The sequence below is a fragment of the Danio aesculapii genome, chromosome 2 (genome assembly GCF_903798145.1).
Source record: "Danio aesculapii chromosome 2, fDanAes4.1, whole genome shotgun sequence".
Classification (NCBI taxonomy): Eukaryota; Metazoa; Chordata; class Actinopteri; order Cypriniformes; family Danionidae; genus Danio; species Danio aesculapii.
In genome coordinates, this window is record NC_079436.1 from 42,016,977 (window position 1) to 42,037,841 (window position 20,865).

Genomic DNA, 20,865 nt, shown 5'->3' on the forward strand with positions numbered 1-20,865 from the left:
GCAAGGTGACATCACCTAGCACCAGTCATTTGCATATGACTGCCTCCAGCAGAAGACAACTCCACTTCTTTTGCAGCAGTTCAGGCCCACAGGTGTTCAGTGCAGCAAATTCCAGGTCAGGTTCTGATCCTGCAGTGCAGAGGAGAGATTAGAGCTGCTTGATTTACAACACATCAACTTCATATATAAATTCTTCAAACATAAATTCAACAAAATATATGAAAGGAAGTGGCAGTTGCGAAAAATATACTAACAGTAACTAAACAGTGTGTGAATAAAACACATCGTCAGATTATGTGTAAAATGCACATCATTGTCATCTCCCATAGACATCAGCATGTATTTTACAAATCATGAATGTTTTGTTTTGATAGTATGTATGTGTATTTTAATTTCTTCAAACCAGAACTAACTTTATTTTATTGAAAACACTGATTTTGCATGTTTTTCTGGCTCCTCACCAGCCATCGCTGGAAAGCAGATTTGAATTGGAATGGCACGGTGGCCCAGTGGTTAGCACTGTTGCCTCACAGCAAGAACGTCACTGGTTCTAGTTCTTACCAAGCCAGTCGACGTTTCTGTGCGGAGTTTACACGTTCTCCCTATGCTCACGTGGGTTTCCCCAGGGTTCCCCGGTTTCCTCCCGCCATCTAAAAACATGCAACTTAAGTTAATTGACTAATGCAAACCGGCACCAAAGACCTGCTCCTAGTAATTAGCTATCTCTTAAGAGCATTAACTATCTGTTCATTAGCTACTACAGCAGGGGAGTTCTCGATATCCACCTGAGCTCAAACTCCCCTCTCACCTTGCAAACGGGAGGGAGCCCCGGGCTCGAGGATCTTATAAGCTTAGGGCTCACTCCCAGGACAGCATGCCAAACAAGCTTTATAATCAATCATCAGCTAAGTGTGAACTCTTAAAAGTTAGCCAGTCATAACAGTGAATGGCTGCACTGAACTCTTAAAGGGGAACACCCCCCCACCCCCCAAATCAACTGTTTGCAGGGTGTCCGCAGGGTCTTAAAAAGTATTAAAAGTTGATAAATCAAATATGAAAAATGAAGGCCCTTAAAAGGCATTAAGAAGTCTTAATCACATTTTTATGAGGTCTTAAATTTTGTTCAAGAAATGTCCAAAATGTTTGACTCTAAAAAAAAGCATAAATATATTTATTTTCCTCCTAATATTAACAACAGCGTGCTCGATCCACATGATTGGTTCAGGCTGGGGCGCGTCCGGCCAAGCTCCTCCATTTTTTTTTTTTTTTTTCCAGTTACAATTTTACACGGTAAAGCATAATACAATACATATTAAAAAATCATTTGGAATCAAAACATTAAAACTGTGGTAAATTCCAGTTCATTTCTTTAAAAACTTGACATGCTTTGTTTGTCAAGATTTTGTGCAGTTCACCTAAATTATCCTCGTTTTTATAATATATATACAGTTTTTCCACATATCCTTCCGTTTTCCTCTTTAAAATTGCCCATACATCCATCACAGCTCCTCCATCCGGGTGATGTCACGTAACTTGTGACAATTGCAGGAAGGTGAATTTGATGCTCTCCTCATGTAGCAAAACCATAGAGTGAAACAGACGGCAAATGGGAAATAAGTTTACGTATTCCTGGTAGGAGAAAGATGAGTTTAAACAGTGGCTGAAGCCTGTCGCTGAAAGCAACAGTGTAATTTATTCCTTTAAGCTCTGTTTCTTCCGAGCTTATCTGAGTTCTGTTGCATGGTTGTGCTCCATTGGTTTAATTGACTACAACTGTTTATTAACAACTGTTTATTAATTTAAGGCTTGATACTGATTAGAACTTGAAGTGGCGATGAGGTCTTAAAATATTCTGAAAAGGTCTTTAAAAAGTCTTAAAAAAGGTATTGAAATTACCTTTAGGATTCCTGCAAATACCCTGTGTTTGAGTCAGAGGACGAGAAACAGGATGAGAAAAGGTCATAAATCATTCATTAAACTTTATTAGTATTATAATTGCAGCTAAGGTGATCTGTTGGATCTGCTTAGAGAGTTTTCATGTAATGTAATTGCAACAATATAACATTAACACACATTAAGTGGATATGAAAAATAGATTTGATTTAACATGTGCAATTTTATTAAACTGTTTTTAAAAAATGCAATAAACGTTTTAAATACAATTTCACGTATCACTCTGTATTAGTGTCTGTGGTGTTATGGTGATAACTTGCAGGTCTGAAATGAATACAAATTTTGATAAATACATATAAATATTTTCATAATGTCTCCTTTTTGCATAAATTCGGCAGACTCTAGCAGCGGTTTCACAAACTAATTTCGAGAGGAGCACGTGATAGGATTGACCACAGCTGATCCCTATCACTAATCACTAACTAGCCAATCGGATAATTCCAAATTTAATATAAATATCCAGCCTAAACTTCATTCCTCATCTTCGTTTTGGAAACCCCCCATCCATCCCTTCTCAGTGGCTCAGTGGCACTGTTGCCCCACAGAAAGGGGGGTCATTGGTTCAAACGCTAGCTGAGCCAGTCGACACTCTCTGTGCGGAGTCAAAAAACATGCAACAAAATTTTGTCACAAGGACCTTTGACGTACAAACTGCCGCAGTTGGAGGTCTATTCTTGGGAAGTTATCGAGAACTACCTGATCTCGTATCCCTCCTAATGCTTATTGACCAGGCGGGAGCCTTGGGCTCATCTATCTCCGAGCTCAGGGTTCTCTCCTGGGACAGCATGCCAAACCTGCTAAAATAGTCAAGCATTATCTAAGTGTGAACTCCTGAAATTATATATGTGGCTTTACTTCAAGATGTATGTGAGTTATTTTTCCTCCAGAGTCATTTAATCTTATTTAACATTTCTACACTGTTAAGTGGATTTTATGTGTAGTCAGCTTTTAAAAAAATAAACTAGTTTCCTTTGGTATTATTGAAAAATTGCTCTTAAAAAATTCCTTAAAAAGTTACTTTAAAATCATCACTGCATCTCCCTGCTAATATATGAATAAAAATATTGATAACAATAGAGTATGAAGCACCTAAAAGGACATTGTGTTAGAAAATAAATGGGATGGGTAGCAAAATTATAGTCAAATAGATGGATGTTATATAAAGCAGTGTTTCCCAACCCTGTTCCTGGAGGCACGCTAACAGTACATATTTTGGATATGTCCCTTATCTGACCTATTCATTTCAGAAACATGCTGCAAATAGTGCAGACCACAAATGAAATCGCAGCAAGCTCCATATCCTTTTATTGTTAAATTATATCATAAATAACTTTATAGGCTGCATGGTAGCTCAGTGGTTAGCACTGTCGCCTCACAGCATAAAGGTCGCTGGTTTGAGTCCCGCTTGAGCCAGTTGGCATTTCTGTGTTGAGTTTGCATGTTCTCCCCATGTTCGCCTGGGTTTCCTCCAGGTGCTCCGGTTTCCCACACAGTCATAAGACATTCGCTGAATATTATTAATTAGGTAAACACAATTGGCCATAGTGTATGTGTGAATGCAAGAGTGTGTAGGTGTTTCCCAATACTGGGTTGTGGCTGGAAGGCCATCCACTGCGTTAAAAAAAACATATGCCTTAATAGTTGGTGGTTCATTCCGCTGTGGCTACCTCTGAAATAGAGACTAAGACGAATGAAAATGAATGAATGAATAAATAACTCATATAAAAGTATGTTTTATATATTAATATAAAGAGATGAGTGATCTGTTTTATATATAGTCAGGCTTCATTCCTGTTCAGTCATGTTCAGTCATGTTCCGTCAGTTAGATACTCCTACCTTCAGAAAATGAAACTTATCTTCCTTTTCTGTTTGCGGGGGCTTTACTTGGTGGCTTTCCCCTTTTTGCTTTCTGTTTCATCACTTCTAAGGAACACGCTGTTGTTGAGCTGGTGAATTCATATCTTTGTGTAGTAAAATGGCAGAATCCAGTGTTTCTTTGGCTCAGGAGGATCAGTTCAACTGTTTAATCTGTCTGGATCTTCTGAAGGATCCAGTGGCCATTCCCTGTGGACACAGTTACTGTAAGAGCTGTATTTCAGGCTACTGGGATCAGGATGAGCAGAAGGGAGTCTACAGCTGCCCTCAGTGCAGACAGACCTTCACCGCAAGACCTGCTTTAGGTAAAAACACCATACTGGTTGAAGTGGTGGAGAATATCAGGAAGAGAAAACTACAAGCTGTAGATGTGGAGTGTGATGTTTGTACTGGTAGAAAATATAATGCTGTCAAGTACTGTCTTGTTTGTCTGGAATCTTACTGTCAGACTCACTTTGAACAACACGAGGAATTTCACTCTAAAAAGCGACACAAAGTGACTGATGCCACTGGACGACTGCAGGAGATGATCTGCCCTCAACATGACAGACTGCTAGAAATGTACTGCAGAACTGACCAGCGCTGTATTTGCATGCTGTGCTTGATGAATAAACACAAAACCCATGAAACTGTATTACCAGCTGAAGAGAGAGCAGAGAAACAGGTATAATGTAACAACAAAGTGCAAAGTATAGCATATTAATGATAAGGCTTTTCCAATAGTGCATTACAGTTTTTTTACTGTAAGAGAATTAACACATACCAGTTTCTAACACCTTTGCTGTAGAGATATGAATGGAATTTGATGTCAAATTAGTAATAAAAAACCCTATTTCATTAAAGACATACAGCAAGGAAAAGATTTAACCATTTCCCCCTCTTGTTTGTGTTTTACTGTAATTTCTTTGTTCTTCAGAAACATTTTAAAGAGACACTTCAGCAGAGAGTGGAGGAGAAACAGAAGGAGTGTGAGGAGCTGAGAGCGGCTCTAGAGTCTCACAAGGTGAGTTTTGAGCAGAAGATCAACTGCTGGCTGCTGGACGAACTGTTTGAGACTCAGTTAGGACTGTCCTGCAGTCAGTCAGTGAGGAGCCCAGTGCTGGAACACATTGAGTCCCATTGAAGCCCCTGTAGGGAACAGGCTGTGTGAGGCAGCAGTAAGAGCTGAGTGAATGACTGATTCTGCTGCTTCTCTCTGTGTGTCCTAACAGCGCTCTGCACAGGCAGCAGTGGAGGACACTGAGAGGATCTTTACTGAGCTCATCCGCTCCATTGAGAGAAGCCGCTCTGAGGTGACACAGCTGATCAGAGATCAGGAAAAGGCTTCAGTGAGTGGAGCTGAAGGACGACTGCAGCGACTGGAGCAGGAGATTGATGATCTGTGGAGGAGAGGCATTGAGCTGGAGCAGCTTTCACACACAGACCATCACATCATTTTCCTCCAGGTAACACAGCTCTGAAAAACAGCACATTGTGTTAAGATATAAAATATAGGTATCTGTTTTTCCTGATGTTCCTCTTCTTTTGTCTTTCATGTTTGTGTAGAGTTTCCAGTCTCTCTCTGTTCCTCCTGCATCTGCAGACTCATCCAGCATCCGTTCTCGTCTCTCTTTTGATAGTTTAAAAACATTTATCTCTCGGGTAAAAGAGAAATTGCAGCAGGATTTTAAAGAAGAGAAAGAAAAAATATCTGGGACAGGTAAAGTACATTAATTATACTCATAGAAATGTCTATATAATGAATGTAATGTAATACCACGACACACAGTTTTAAAAAAAACAGGAGGATGAAAGGTTTTTTCACATTTAAGTTGTGGTTTCTTTAGTACGACACATCAGGATGATTCCCACACCTGAATATGAGAGCAGGAACGAGTTCCTACCATGTAAGTGTAACACAGTTTTCATCAGTTGCATGTAATTGCTGTTGAGCATGAATGCACACAAAATCACACAAATAAAATACTGTGGCCGATTAAGCGGAGAAAATAAAAAGAAGAGACATCAAATGTGGGATGAAAACTTTGTGAACAGAACGCTTTATTTACTTTCTCCGACTCCCACTATTAAAGGGGAAAACCACCCCGTCACTTTCAGCTCAAAACTCTTAAAGGGGAAAAACATCAAGAACAACTCGTAAACTCTGTCACATGTATAAATGTATGTGCCACAATACAAACTTTTTAATTTATCATAACCTCAGCAGTGTTACTTGCCTAGCTTAGACAAAAATATTACAATTTAGTTTTCTTATATTTATTGACCTGTCTGCAAAACCTGCTGTTTCCAGATTACCAGCGCTTGACATTGGACTCAAACACAGCTTATAAATCCCTGAGGCTGTCTGAGGGAAACAGAGTGGTGACTAGAATGAAGAAACCACAACAGTATCCTCATCACCCAGACAGATTTGATAGTTTTACTCAGGTGTTGTGCGGAGAGAGAGTGTGTGGACGCTGTTACTGGGAGGTTGAGTGGAGAGGTGATGTGGAAATATCAGTGTCATACCAGAGCATCAGCAGGAAGGGACTGGGAAATGAGTGTATTTTCGGTTGTAATGATCAGTCCTGGAGTTTGCAATGTTCTGACTTCAGCTGCATATTCTGGCACAATAGCAAACCCACTAAACTGTCAGTAGTGTCCAGCTCGTATAGAATAGGAGTGTATGTGGATCACAGTGCAGGAACTCTGTCCTTCTACAGTGTCTCTGACACAATGAGCCTCATTCACAGAGTCCACACCACGTTCACTCAGCCGCTCTACCCTGGGTTTGGCTTTTACAAGGATTCACAACTAAAATTGTGTGACTTGGTGTAATAAATATAGACTTTTACACATCTTTTCCATTATTTGGTTGAATGGTTATCAGTATTGTGAAGACTGGTTGGTTATATACTTGTCCACGATTCGACACTGTGCAATTAAAAACATGTAGTGCCTGTAGTAATAAAAATACTTGGTTTTCTAATAAAGTTCTATACCATCTACATAAATATTCTGCTTGTATTTTCACTGACATGACTCTAGCTAACTCAATAATAAAAGCACTACATTATTTGTAAAACATTAAATGTCCTTTGTTGAAAGTCTTTTACCTTTATTTCAATGTGTGATTATTAATCGCACCATACTCAATTACCAATGCGGTGGCAAGTATGTTATGAAGTTATATGGGACATTCTACCGGAAACGTACATTTTCACTTGTAAAAAATGTGACAAAGCCCGAATTTTAAGTTTGTCATTTTCAAAAAATCATACTAAAACAAGCATAAAACCGTACAATTCAATGATAGAACGCATCCTTTATCACTTTTTTTTTATTGCATGAACCATCAGGAACAAACATACAACACAATATAAAAGATGAGACATGAAAAAGCTAATATAACAATGGTAATATATATATATATATATATATATATATATATATATATATATATATATATATATATATATATATATATATATATATATATATATATATATATATATATATATATATAAATTAAATACACAAAGCATAGTGTACAACCAATAATTTTAAGAGTTGACAGGGGAATCAAAAAAATTGTTGCTTTTCAACAATTTGACAGTAGAAATAAAGAAGTCAAATTCGATACAAAAACTGTTAATGTGGGAGATGATTTAGCAAATTTCTGTTTGTGGATGTAAAATTTTGCCAGTAAAATAAAGAGATTAACAATATATTCAAGACTTTTGTTGAATTTGTTTTTATAATAAAAATTAATATATTTTAATGTAAAATAATAACTATGTTTTGTCATTTTAAAAATATATTTGTCTAGATCCTTCCAGAAATTGTTTACAATGTTGCATTCAAAAAATAAATGGCAAAGGCTCTCTTTATCCACATTGCAGAAACCACAGATATCCTCCATTTCAATGTACTATGCATCCTTGATCACTGTCAGCTTCTCCATCAAATTATGTCACTTCCAAGTCGTAGCCTTAAAGGTTTTTTGCACGCATTTTATGTTAAATGTAAAACAAATGTGACAGAACTGACAGAAACATGAGGACAATTGTAAATTTATTTTTATTATATATTTGTAATATTTATTTGTAGAATTTATTCATAATTTCATGTTTTTAATTAATTGATGTGAATGATAACAACTTAAACTTGCCATTTATGAAGATTTTGTTTTCTAAATAACAGTTTTTAGCATAAGAAAACTATTAAAGCTGTAGGTTCAATTGGGCTGAGGACAAAAACAATGACAGGGTTTGTACATTTGTAAAGTGTTTTTAATAAAGAGCAAAAATCTGAGAAGCAAATGAATGACACACTCCTTTACAGAACAGCTCACAGAAATCAACCATCAGTCCATTTTAGATATTTTTGGGATGAAGTACTTTTTACTCACCGTATTTGTTTTTATTTCATGGACAGATAATGTAAGTTTCTGGTAGAATGTCCCATTTGTATTTGCATATTCTTGAGGCTTTTCCAAATACACTTGTAGTAAAGATAGTTTGCAGTTTGATGTTTACATATCTTTTTTCTTGCAAATGTCATGGAGACGCTTAGTATTTAATAGGCTCGATGCACAGTTAAGTGTTTTATAGCCAATGATAAACTTTCCGGTGAAAGCTTAAAGTGAGGATTTTCAATTAAGGTTGTTTTTACAGCATCGATGTTGTAATGTAAATACAATACATTCAGTTAAATAGACACAATCATTTAGTTGTTCAAGTGTAAAACGAGATGAAAGGCCGTTGTAACCACTAGCGCCGTCAGTAGCATTGACTAGCGCAGAGATTCCATTGAAAATACTGGGGTAAAATAAACTATTTCAAAGACATGGCGTGGGGAAATGGAATTTAATGCAGTGCTTCTTGTCCGATCTGAGACCAACTTCATATCGTATATCTAACAGGCAGTGAAGATCGCTGATCTTTCTAAAGAAATCCGATCTTAACATGACAATTTTATAATGGAAAATTAAAAGTGGCTGAAAATTAAAAGTCTGTGTGCACATAGCCCATTATGTTAAGCTATAAGTGCATTTATATGTTAAACTTTTGAATTTAAAGTTCACAGGAGGTTTGAAAATGGTAATAAATATATTTTTCCTAAATTTGTGTTGCATTTACACGGTTTTGACCACCAGGTATAGCATGTGAATCATTTTGCAATCTCCTAAAATTTCTCCAATTACTACAAAATATTGCAGCATTATGGCCAAGTTCTTTTCAATATATATTCAGATTTTGATACAATCCAGTATTACACATTTTATAAATAATTATTGCGTTTTCACACGTTTTTCCCAGGTTTAGACAATCTGTTGTAACGGCATAAATGTAGACAAATTACCATTTTATACAAACTAAATATTTATAATTAACCAATTAAAGTAAATATAATAAACAGTCAACAGAGTACGTACTTAAGAGACAACCAACGCATAAATAAAACATACGTTCTACCTGCGCACCCCCGTGACGTAGTTTGAGTTGGTTTCGGCCAACCGAATAAGTTCGCTACGCGCAGCGATTTCAGCAGCGTTGCCAATTTAGCGACTTTTCAGATGTCACTAGCGACAAAGTTTAAAAAAAAACGACCAGCGACAAATCTAGCGACTTTTTTGTGTTACTGGAGATTTTTATAAACCGTCATGTGTCCATATTGTACCGTCCCTACTCTTCTCAACGAGCTGTGGGTGATGCCGCCGCCTCCTTCCAATAGACAACAACAGGGTAGGCTACATCTAATGTATATATCTATGGAAAATAGTTAGCAACAGTGGTTTTCAGGCCAGTCGAGATAAGGCATGTTTGGTTGCTGTTTTGTTGCAGTCGCCTCCGATAAGGGGTGTTCGGTTGCGGGTTTGTTGGAGTCGACTCCGATTCTCGACTACTAATTTTGGTATCGGTCTTTGTCAGTCACGTGCGTTTGTTGTGTGTGACGTCACACCTGCGCCATTTTGGTGGTATCGCTTCCCGAGACAACTTGAGAGACACATAATAACGCGAGACATCCATGCCAAAAAAAAGGTCAAGCTGGAGAAGTACAAGAAAATCGAGAGTACACGGGACCGCAATAAACTAAACAAAGATGCCAGGGATCGTCATTTTGATAAACTGTATTGCATTCAGGATATTGATCCGTTTAAACTAATTGCAAACCAATGGAGCGCTCTGCCGCCTACCCATTGCTGACATGTCATACTGTATATCATCAATGTCTTAATATACGTTGTTTTAGTTAAAACACCATTAAACCACAGTAAGTATTTTTAATTATTTATTGCAGTTTTTCGTTTTATTTCATTAGTTGCATCTAATATTTACATTTACAAACTATTGGAAAGATGTTTGTATCCAAAGTATTTTACAAATATGAACAATAAATGTAATGAAAGCAACAGAACGAAACATGTAACTACCATTATGATTTTATGTAGTCAAATACACTGAGTGCACAGAGAACAACAACAAAAAAAAAACATTAAATGAATACACCCAAATATTAAGATATGTTGAACACAAATACAGATATTATGATGAAAGCTGAAAACCTGTGACTTCCATTTGTATTTGTTGGTTTTCCTACTGTGGTGTCAGTGGTTACAGATTTTCAGCCTTCGTCATATCTTTATTAGCGTTAAGAGAAAAAATAACCCCATAGAGGTTTAGAACCACTTGATGGCATATAAATTGCAAGGCACATTAAATTTGTGGGTGAAATATCTATTCAGTTCAAGCTACTGATTGATCTAGTGTTTAACTTTGAGCAAAAGCACTCGTCTCAGATCTTTAAAGGATTATTTAGTTCAAGTAATAACTGCTTACCTTGTGTTTTGATGTACCAGTTTTGTTATTGTGAAGAACAATAAATGATTTAACAACAAATTTTAAGTCATCCTCCATTTATTTACATTATACAAATGATATTTTTATTCAGGCACTGAGGGAAAATTCATTTCTGGAGTAATGCATCATATTGTTTACATAAGACAGGATGAAACATCAGCAAAACACACTCATACACACAGTGAAAGAAACAAGGCTTCAAAAATGGGAAGAAATTTGCAAAGAATGCATCAATTAAGCACATAATGCATTTATACATCTGGGCTTTTAACTCTTATTGACAACTACAGCTCTTCTACACTACAGTTGGACATTGGTTTGTTGAGCACAACAGACAGTTACAATCCTATGCTGCAATGTGACATCTTCACCTTCACAAGGGAGTATCATGTTGATGGGTCAGTGCTTGTTAAGATTTTGTGTTTTTTTTACTGTTTGGTACTTGAGCATCATTCTAGTCACAAAATCCATCAGACATCCTGTATTCTTCATGTTCACACAGCAGCTTTCAGTTGTCCTCCAACAGGCGGTTTATTTCTACACATCTGTCCATACACAATTTACACTCAGTTTGTCTCGGCTACCTCCTTAGTGTTGTGTGTCTCCTCATCTTTGTCTCTCACCATCAAGAATAAGTAAAAACAAATGTACTATAATGCTACATGCTTATGGAAATGAGCAAACGTGAAATAAATTTTGAACTTTTAAAACATTATCTCCCAGAAAGAACATTTACTGATCATTTACTCATCCCTTTGTCATCCAATATATTTATTTTTTTAAACTGCAGTTTTATAAAGCTACAGTCTGAAGGTTTAAATATTTCATGAAATGTTTTCAACAAAAACCTTTATTTGTTTTAGAAAAGAAGTCGAAAATGTACTTTTTGACAGGGTGAGTAAATCAGCAAATGTAAGTTGTAACTAAGATTTAAAAAGTATTTTACAACATTTTAACAATCAATTACTTCACAATCTTAAATCCATATGCACAAAGTTGATTTGTTAAGATTTAAATGCAGTTCTACCCACAATACTAAAGTGTTACACTGAATTAAAATACGTATTAGAAGCTCAATGACAATTGTAAAGTTACTTAAATATTCTTACGTACTTACCTTTGTGAAAATGTCGAGAGCATAAATGGAGCTATGCCAGCAAAAGATATATTTTACGCCTCAACGCAGCAGGCCAGGGCACCCGCTACAGTCTGTCAATATCTCCAATATCCTTTCTTCTGAGTGGGAAATTTAATATCTGTCGTCGTGATAATTTGTTTACCTTTTCGATTGTGTGATTTGCTATTAACTTACAGCCCTTAACACAACAAGAACGTAACACTGTATTTACTCTGTGAAAGACGCTAAACATACAACAGCTCACATTAACTCTGATACAACACAAATGGCAGCTATGTCCCATAATGCAATTCGGTGTTTACGAGGGTGACGTCACCTGACAAAGACCGATCGGTGGAATCGACTCCAGAATTGACTTAAATTACATTCCCTCAAAATAGGATTAAACATACAGTATACTGCATTTTATACAATCATATTGCATCAGTGGACTATATGCACAACTAGTGTTTTACAGCCAACAATAAACGTCCGGTGAAAGCTTAATGTGACTATTTTCAATTTCATACGGTTCCTTTTACATCATAGATGTTGTGATGTAATTAAAATACATCCAGTTAAATAGATTTCAGCATTCATTTAGTTGTTCAAGCATAAAATGAGATGAAAAGCTTTTTACACGCACGCGCCTGTCCGACTCAGCAGGAATCTCCATTACTAGAGTAAAATAAATATTCATATTTTAAAGACAAGGCACGGGAAAATGTAATTTAATGCAGTGCTTCCTGTACAATCGGATACCCACTTTATATCGTATTTCTATCAGGCAGTGAAGATTGTTTATTTTTAAAGAAAACATACCTTAAACATGCCTATTTTGTAATGGTATACAGTTCACCGGAAGCGCTTGAGCCAGGTTACTGCAAAATTAAAAGTCCTGCGTATGATGTCAGGGTGATAAAAATAAAGAAACCAAACAAACACACACTCAAAAAAACAAAATATGAGTATAAATAATGAAATAAAATTGTTATATATAGAAATTAAACAGGGCCTTTACCTTAAAAAAAAAAAAAAAAAAACATGAAAATAGAGCTCAGTCAAATAGACAGTCAAATGGACAGTTTAATGGCCTTTCTATTAGTACTATTTTGAATAGTACAGAAGTAATTTTTTTGTTCCTTCTGAAACAAAGTAAAACCTTTTTTTTTTTTGTTGGAAAATTTACACTTATGAATATGAAACTTAATCCCCATAAGTGTGTTTTTTATTTTTGTATAATTTTTTTTTATTGGATTTTAACAATACAATCATAATAATAACCATAAAATTGGATGACATCAAGTACAATAATAATCATCAAGGAAATTAGGAAACTTAAATAAAACAAACAATACTACTAATAAAATAATAACAATCACTAATAACATAATAACAAGGCACGAAGGCAAAATTATCAAATTAAATAATATTTACAAAGTCCTTATAAAACTTAACAGTTTTACACTTTTTTTTTTACTATAAACATTTTGTGTTGTAGTAATTAAACAATTTAAGTCACAAAGAAAATTCTGCAAAGCTGCTTATAAATTCTATATTATGTTTGTCATGAGAAAAGTAACAAATTATATCACACATGGAAAAATTTAATGTTAAACTTAAAATTAAACCAAAACACTTTAACATGGGCATTTAACAAAAAGATGATCAATCGATTCGATATTTGTGTTACAAAAGGCACAATTTGAATTAGGATTACCAAATTTAAATACAATCTAGTTTGTGGGGTAGATATTGTGTAACACTTTTAAATGTAATTCTTTAACTTTGTTGGGAACACAGACTTTGCAAGGTAAAAGCCAAGCTTTTTCCAATTAATTTGATCTGTTAGAGAATTCTAAAGAAATTTCCCCTCGGAGTGATTCTTTTCTTTGACCGAAACACATTTCTTATATTTTTATTACTACATTTTAGGTTGTAAATGCATTTGTTAAACTAAAATAAGGGTGTGTTCTGGTTGCTGAGGGCGGGTGTAGTGACATCAGCGCTCGGGAGGGGCAGGCTGTGGATTCTGGGAGTATAAACACTCGCGTCAGCCATTTTCTCAGTTTGCTAGTTTGCTGTAGTGTATGCTAATGACAACAAACAAACAAACACACCAAACACTTGATGGGATTCACACCGTTTAATTCCAAAATCGCCTTTTGGACTGAATCTGGACACATCTAAATCCCCAAAATCACACCAGAAATTTAAAAGTCATCTGTAAAGCAGCTTACAGCAGGTATGTTCGTTTGATCAACTTAGTGGTGATGCTAACCTGCAGCCCAGTGTGAATGGAGAAAAGTTTTGCCAGTAAAAACAAAAGCTTCGTATTTTAATTGAACTGTCCTTGATCTTTAGCGTAATGAAAAACTATTACACTACAGTTTGTTTAGACTGTTTTTAAGCGTTTTTGTGATGCATTTGGTTGTTTATAATCGTCGTCATCCAGACGGTGGTGGTGGAGTGACTGTTGAGTTAAACATTTATTTATTTTTTTAATATGAAGATGTGCCGCGTTTTAAATAAAATAAATTTATGGTGTATGTTGTTGATATATTTGAGTGGTTGATATGAGAGAAAGGCCTGTGCTAGTTTGTTGTGCAGGATGAGTAATGTTGCATTGAGGTAAAGTTGGTTTTATATTGGCGCATTCATTCAGTTTTTATATATGACAATTGCCAAAGACAATAGTATAGAATATGAAAGGGACTTTGTTATTATTGCTTGCCATCACATTGAATATTGGGTCTGAAATCACATGTAAGAGTTCCTTCAGCACAGCACTATATAATGGACTGTAAACAATGTTGTACTTTGATAGTCCATGGCTTATAGTGTTATTTCCCTATTTAGAGTTTGCAAACAATACTTTTATGAAATTATATATGCAAAATTATATGTGCAAAAAAAATAAAAATAAATAAAAAACTTTCCCAATTGATGTGGTGATGTTGCTGGACACCTTGATGGATTTTTCCAGATGCTGTTAGTAACCGTGGAGTCTGGATTGATAGCCTGGCCCAGTATTTTAAAAGTAATCCAGTGGGATTTTGGATCACGGATTGGATCAAATATTGGAAATGGGTTTTTCAAAAGTAACAGAGAGATTTTGAATTAAGGTAAATCAATCTTAGATTTGATTTGGATCAAACCTGCCCTTTGGGTTATTCAAAACTTTGGTTATTCAAAACCTTTTTGTGATTTGGTCAAAAAAGGATTATCCTGATCCCTTCAGAAGGGTAGATTCAGTTGTGATTTTTTTTTTTTAACTAAATAAAATCAAAACACTTTATATTTTAAGCGAATAATCACAAACTTAATGGTTACTGATGATATATAAATTACTTTATATTTGAAGCCTATATGAGGCATGTCACCGCTGAGATATGGTAAACAACATCAAATATAAACAAAGCAATATCAAAGAAGTATTGTATTAGAATAAACAAAAAATATATAATTAAATGGTTGTTGATTGCTGTGTCTCTGTTTCGTACCATTAAATAAAACAATGGCAGTTTGTGGCCACTGGTGTTTGGCTTGCCCGTTGTTCTTTGCTAAGCCAGTAGGCTGCACTGTTGGTTCCATTTAAGGCACTGGGCCTGGTTTTTCAGAAGGTTTAATCCGGATAAAATTGATCCAGATTTAGTAATCTTTTTTTGCAATCCGTGATCACGTAATCCAGTTTGCTTTTTGAGCCAGTTTTTCAAAGCAACATCGGATTGGATCAATCTGATCCGGATAGGAACTTTTCAGGATCACTAAATCTGGACAACCAGTGCTCAAACAGGATAGGAAATCACAATGTAAAACTATAGATATGTAAAGAGCAACAAGTAGAATAGCCAATGAGGGGTCAATATAACTTTATTTTTATTTGAAATGAAAACACACAAATTTAAAAAAATAAACTAAAAACAGGAAAACCCCACCCTCTTTCAGCAGTCTGCTCGTCTGAGACCTACAACACAAACACTGTACATTGAGGGTATTTATAACAAGTTTCAAATACAGATGTATTGAATTAAAAAAAAAAAGACTTAATGTCAAAAACTCCACAATAATTTCAGACTTCCTTATCACATGTGGAGAGACCAGCTTGTCTGAGCGTAGCCTTTAGGAGGCGGATCTCAAGTCTAGCCTTGGTTTGCTGTAGTTTGGTCAGAGTCAGTTGTTCCTCTGCCAGATGAAGCTGTGCTTCGGCCCTTTCACTCTCTTTTCAAAAATCAGTGATTGCCATTCTTTGCGTTTATTTGGTTATTCTGTAATCATTGCATGCATCACTAATAAATATTCTAAAAACAAAAATATTTTCCATTGTGATGAATGTATATATGAATTCTGACAATAAAATCTATTGTTTTCGGTCAATTTTGACAGCTGTTTGGGGGATTATTTTATGAGGCCAAACTACTTTGCTGTAGGCCTATACTGAAAGGCTGAATACATTAAAGCCTACCTAATCACTGTAGCCTGATGGATGAACAAACACAATTAAAACCTTATGAATAAATAGGATATCTTGTAAGATACTGCATGATCCAAATATAGTGTTATTTGATACATTTTAAAAAAATTTATTACATTTTGGGTATGAAATCCACGCTGAATCCACCCTTCTGATGGGATCAATTTAATCCAGATTTTTTTTTGTATCAAAGTGATCCAAATCCTACAAAAAAGGTCTGAAAAACCCAAACTAAAGGTTTGATCCGGATCAAAACCAAGATTGGATTACGTGATCTAATCCGATTATGTAATTCATTTAAACGTTTTTTTTTTTTCTTTTAAAAAACCCCATTTTCAAGATTTGATCCAATCTGTTATTCAAAATTGTAGTGGATCACTTTTGAAAAACCAGGCCCTGGTGAGCAGGATTTGGAAATCCTGAAATTTGGATCACAGCGATCCATCCCAATGTTCCTTTAAATATCTCATAAAGTAAGATAGATCAGTTAATCCTGAATAACAAAACATTGGATTTTCTGGAGCATGTTCATCCAGATTACATTTTTTGAAATACTGAGCCCTGAAGCTTATTATGTAGTGAAACATACATAAACTTAAACCTTGTGTGCGGTTGGGGACTTCAGTTTGTTTAGACATTTGGTCGTTTTTAATCATCATCATTCAGACAGTGAATGTTGAATTAAAAATTTATTTTTATACATGACGATGTGCTGCGTTTTTTAATAAACTAGATTCAGGGTGTGTGTTGATATTTTTGGTGGTTGATATGTTTGTTGTGCAGGACGAGTGATGTTATTTTGAGGTAAAGTTGGTTTCATATTGACGCATTCATAACATTTTTATATATGATGATTGCCGAAGACAATAGAATATAAAAGGGACTTTGCTATTACTTACTGCTACGGTGAATATTGGGTCTGAAATCACATGTAAGTGTTACTTCAGCACAGCACTATGAACTGTAAACAATGTTGTACTTTGACAGTTATTGGCTGATAATGTGATTTCCCTATTTAGAGTTTGCAAACAATACTTTTATGAAATTATGTAATTAAGGTGAAGGTCTGAATGTGCAAAAATTAAAGAAACCTTTCCCCCAATTAATGTTGTGGTGATGTTGGGGGTCACCTCATGGATTTTTTGGTTCTGAGGTAATATTGAATCTCTAGAGGTTCTCCATTAGAGGTCATTTTGCATTAATCCAGAGTCTGTGTTTACTGAGATATATACGAGCACAGTTTATCAAAACCTTTAGAATTCATGTTGTCATTTTCATTTCGATTAATATTTCAATAATCTATTGATATTTTGGGGTGGATGTTATGAGAGCTGGGCATATGTGTTGGTTTGTTGTGCAGGATGAGTGATGTTGTATTGAGTTGGTTTTATATTTGTGCATTCATTCAATTATGTAAACAGTGATGTGCTTTGATAGTCGATGGCTGATAATGTGATTTCCTTTTTTAGAGTTTGCAAACAATACTTTTCTGAAATTATATTATTAAGGAGAAAGTCTGAATGTGTAAAAATCAAACAAGCCTTTCCTCAATTGATGTTGTGGGTTACCTTGATGGATTTCTTCTTTCACCAATAATATTTCAATACAGTGTTGTTTGTCAGCTTTCATTTTTAGTACATTGACTTTAACGAAACACAATTAATTTGAAGTAATCAATACTAGTTATTTATATAAATTCGGAAGTCAGTTTAATAGCTTTTCCTTTTTTCATTTTAAGGTGATCCTTTAGTATTTCCTTATTGTTTTTGTCATATTTATTGATGCTCGCTGCGTTTTTTGAAGTGTTTGTACTGTTTTTATTTTGGTGGATCAAAACTAATTGATAAACTTCAGTTGTCATTCTTTTTCATATTTGTATTTGCCTTCATTAAAATAGTTTAGATCGTAGTAATTTATATTGTTTTTATCCTTTCTATTAGATTTGTTAAATAATAGTTGAGGGTTTTTGTACGTCAGATTTAACTTGTTTGCTAAAATACTGTTGCAGTTTTTGGATTAAATGCAATTAAAAAAAATTCTATTTTCCATTTTTCACGCTTAAGTTTGAAAACATCTTTAAAAGAATTTGTTTTTACACCACGGTTATCCTTTCTGTAAACACCCAAAACAAGAATCTTTAGAAAAGGTGGAATAATAGGTATTTAGACATGCACAGTACTAGAGCATCGATATCGCAATGTGATTATTCGCAATAGTAACATTACAGAATGTACAATGCCTGGATGATAATTTTCCATGTGTTTTTGAGGCCTGTGACTCTATAATGATTTTAAAAGCATTTACGCATAAGAAATTGTACTGTTTATAGCTTCTATTATTATAACTTAATGAATTTTATTTAATTATTTTTCATTTTAAATTACTGTACCTGAACACTCTTAGACTCGGAAAGCGATGAACCATTATTTCAATTATATTTTTTATTGTATTGATCTATGCTTGCAGATAGTTTATTATATTTAATGCAGATGCACTTCTCCACATCTGAATCCTCCCATTCAGTCTAAAATGATTAATTCTTTTTAAATAGAGATGTTCTTGTCATCTGGTGAAAATTTTGTGAATATTTATTAAAGAATAATAAAATATTGCAATGTTCGGTTTTTCCTATATCGTGCAGCCCCACACAGTACATTTGGATTAACTTTTTAATATTACAACTTTCTCTGACAGCTGTACTGGTAAACAACCCATACATGCACACATCACCACTTACCTTTATTTTTTCCCATCGTCAGCTGTGGATGTCGAGTGCATGCAGTATCCAGTCATTTCCTCCACATTTCCATCTTCCCTCCAGTTGCACAGAGCATACACGTACACACACCCATTGACTTTGCCTATTTGTTTGTCTGGGAAAGTAGGACTTCTGTAGGACGCCGGGCAAACTGAGCGTAGGGATTGCGCGGGCTTATGACATCGGAAGCCGCATCATAGGCTGAAGCTTGACCGTATCATTGTTGTTTGTGTTGGGTACAGCCATCAGTACTGTTCATCCTGGTTAAGGAAAAGATGCTTATGTTATGAGTTATTTGTATATGTTGCGTGTTTTATGATCTGTTAAGCAGTATAGTTAATGAAAAGGAAAGATGTCTGCCTGGAGGACAATATATGAAACAAATATTTAATAATACACAGACCAGCCAATAACACCCAAATCAGATTATACAGCATCAAGAGCAGTGGTGTAGTCGGGGCTATAAGCATTTATACTCTGTATGCCTACTTTTTTCCATGAGCTGTTTGGGTATTACGACTTCTGAGGATCAATAATTGCGTATTCCCTCGGTATACTCACTTGTTTTGCTGATTAAACTTCCATAATTTATGTGTATTCGTGTGCACTTTAACTGTTTGCCAAATGTTGCACCTTCATTTTTTGCAATTGGTGCATTTTTTAAATTGCGACATTCCCCGCCCCCTGACGACCACAGCAGCTGTGAAAACAATTTCATGAGAGTTTTTCAAACACTGTCAACTAAATGATGTCTCGCTGAAACATTCAGGTACAATTATAAAACAACATGGGCATCTCTTTAGCCCCCATATTTCTATTCACCCCCCCTAAAAGTTTAGCAATTACCTTATGAACTGTACAATGAAACATTGCATCAGTCCCATTTAAAGCCAATCTCAGGCTTTAGTGCTGGGGGCACTATTAGCTAGGCATAAATCATTAAACAGGATTAGACTATTAGCATCTCGCTTTGAAATGAACAAATTAGTTGAAATATTTTTCCTTTTTAAATGGATAGTTCACCCAAAGACATGAAAATTGTCATCATTCACTCAACCTTTAGGGGAGCGCGGGGCACAAAGTAACGCGGGATTAAATGTAACACAGAGTTTTAAGGTATTTGCTCAGGGTTAATCATGGCATGCTTCAGAGGTTTTCAGCACAGTGTCGGCAGACGTCTTCCTGCCAATTATTGAAAAAGTTCGACAAAATTTGGAGGAGAAAAACAGGAGAAACCATTTTTGCAGCATAAAAGTTTTTTTTATAATACTCAATATATATTTTTATTTTTAAAAAATCTGTGAAAGTATGAACCTAAAATCTTATATTGTTGTGATTTCCGTCTTGTAGGCTAAAAAGATGGAAACATTTTGAAAGATGTAAAAAAAAAAAACACAGTGACTGCCAGCTAGTTTTGAGGAAAACACGACACAGCAGGGTTAGTTGTAACAGGGTATTACAATTAAGCAACACACTGTTGGACACCAACTCAACTAACAATATAATTTTTTTTAATATTCAGTATAACATTCAGAACTTTTTAAATATTTTTTTTTTATAGAAAATATTTTTTAATTGACAAAAAAATATATTTGATTGCTAATAATGCAAATAAATGCATTGTATATTAATGGATAATAATCCAAATAAATCCAAATGTGTTTATCCAATAGATAAATAAACATACTGTGCTATGTAGAATTCAAAATAAATTGAGACAAGTACTGAGGAAATATAGCTACTGTTTAAAGTAAACTGGATTTAAATTAATTGTGTGAAATCTGCCTTTTAAATCATGTGTTGCAACTAACCCTCTGTCTGTTACAACTTGCCCCCCAGGTGGGG

General features: G+C 35.0%; 1 protein-coding gene across 1 annotated transcript; it reads left to right on the plus strand.

Annotated features, from left to right (window-relative positions):
- Positions 1-3,799: 3,799 nt before the first annotated feature.
- On the plus strand, positions 3,800-6,855 carry LOC130246647 (tripartite motif-containing protein 16-like). Its single transcript, XM_056479739.1, has 6 exons — positions 3,800-4,493; positions 4,746-4,832; positions 5,041-5,274; positions 5,375-5,528; positions 5,656-5,715; positions 6,120-6,855. The coding sequence occupies exons 1-6, from the start codon at positions 3,930-3,932 to the stop codon at positions 6,644-6,646; spliced, it is 1,626 nt and encodes a 541-aa protein (XP_056335714.1). The 5' UTR covers positions 3,800-3,929; the 3' UTR covers positions 6,647-6,855.
- The last annotated feature ends 14,010 nt before the right edge of the window (positions 6,856-20,865 follow it).

Coding starts and splice junctions, on each gene's coding strand:
- LOC130246647 (XM_056479739.1), top strand. CDS start 3,930: ATGGCAGAATCCAGTGTTTCTTTGGCTCAGGAGGATCAGTTCAACTGT. Junction 4,833..5,040: donor CGGCTCTAGAGTCTCACAAG/GTGAGTTTTGAG, acceptor GTGTCCTAACAG/CGCTCTGCACAGGCAGCAGT. Junction 5,275..5,374: donor ATCACATCATTTTCCTCCAG/GTAACACAGCTC, acceptor ATGTTTGTGTAG/AGTTTCCAGTCTCTCTCTGT.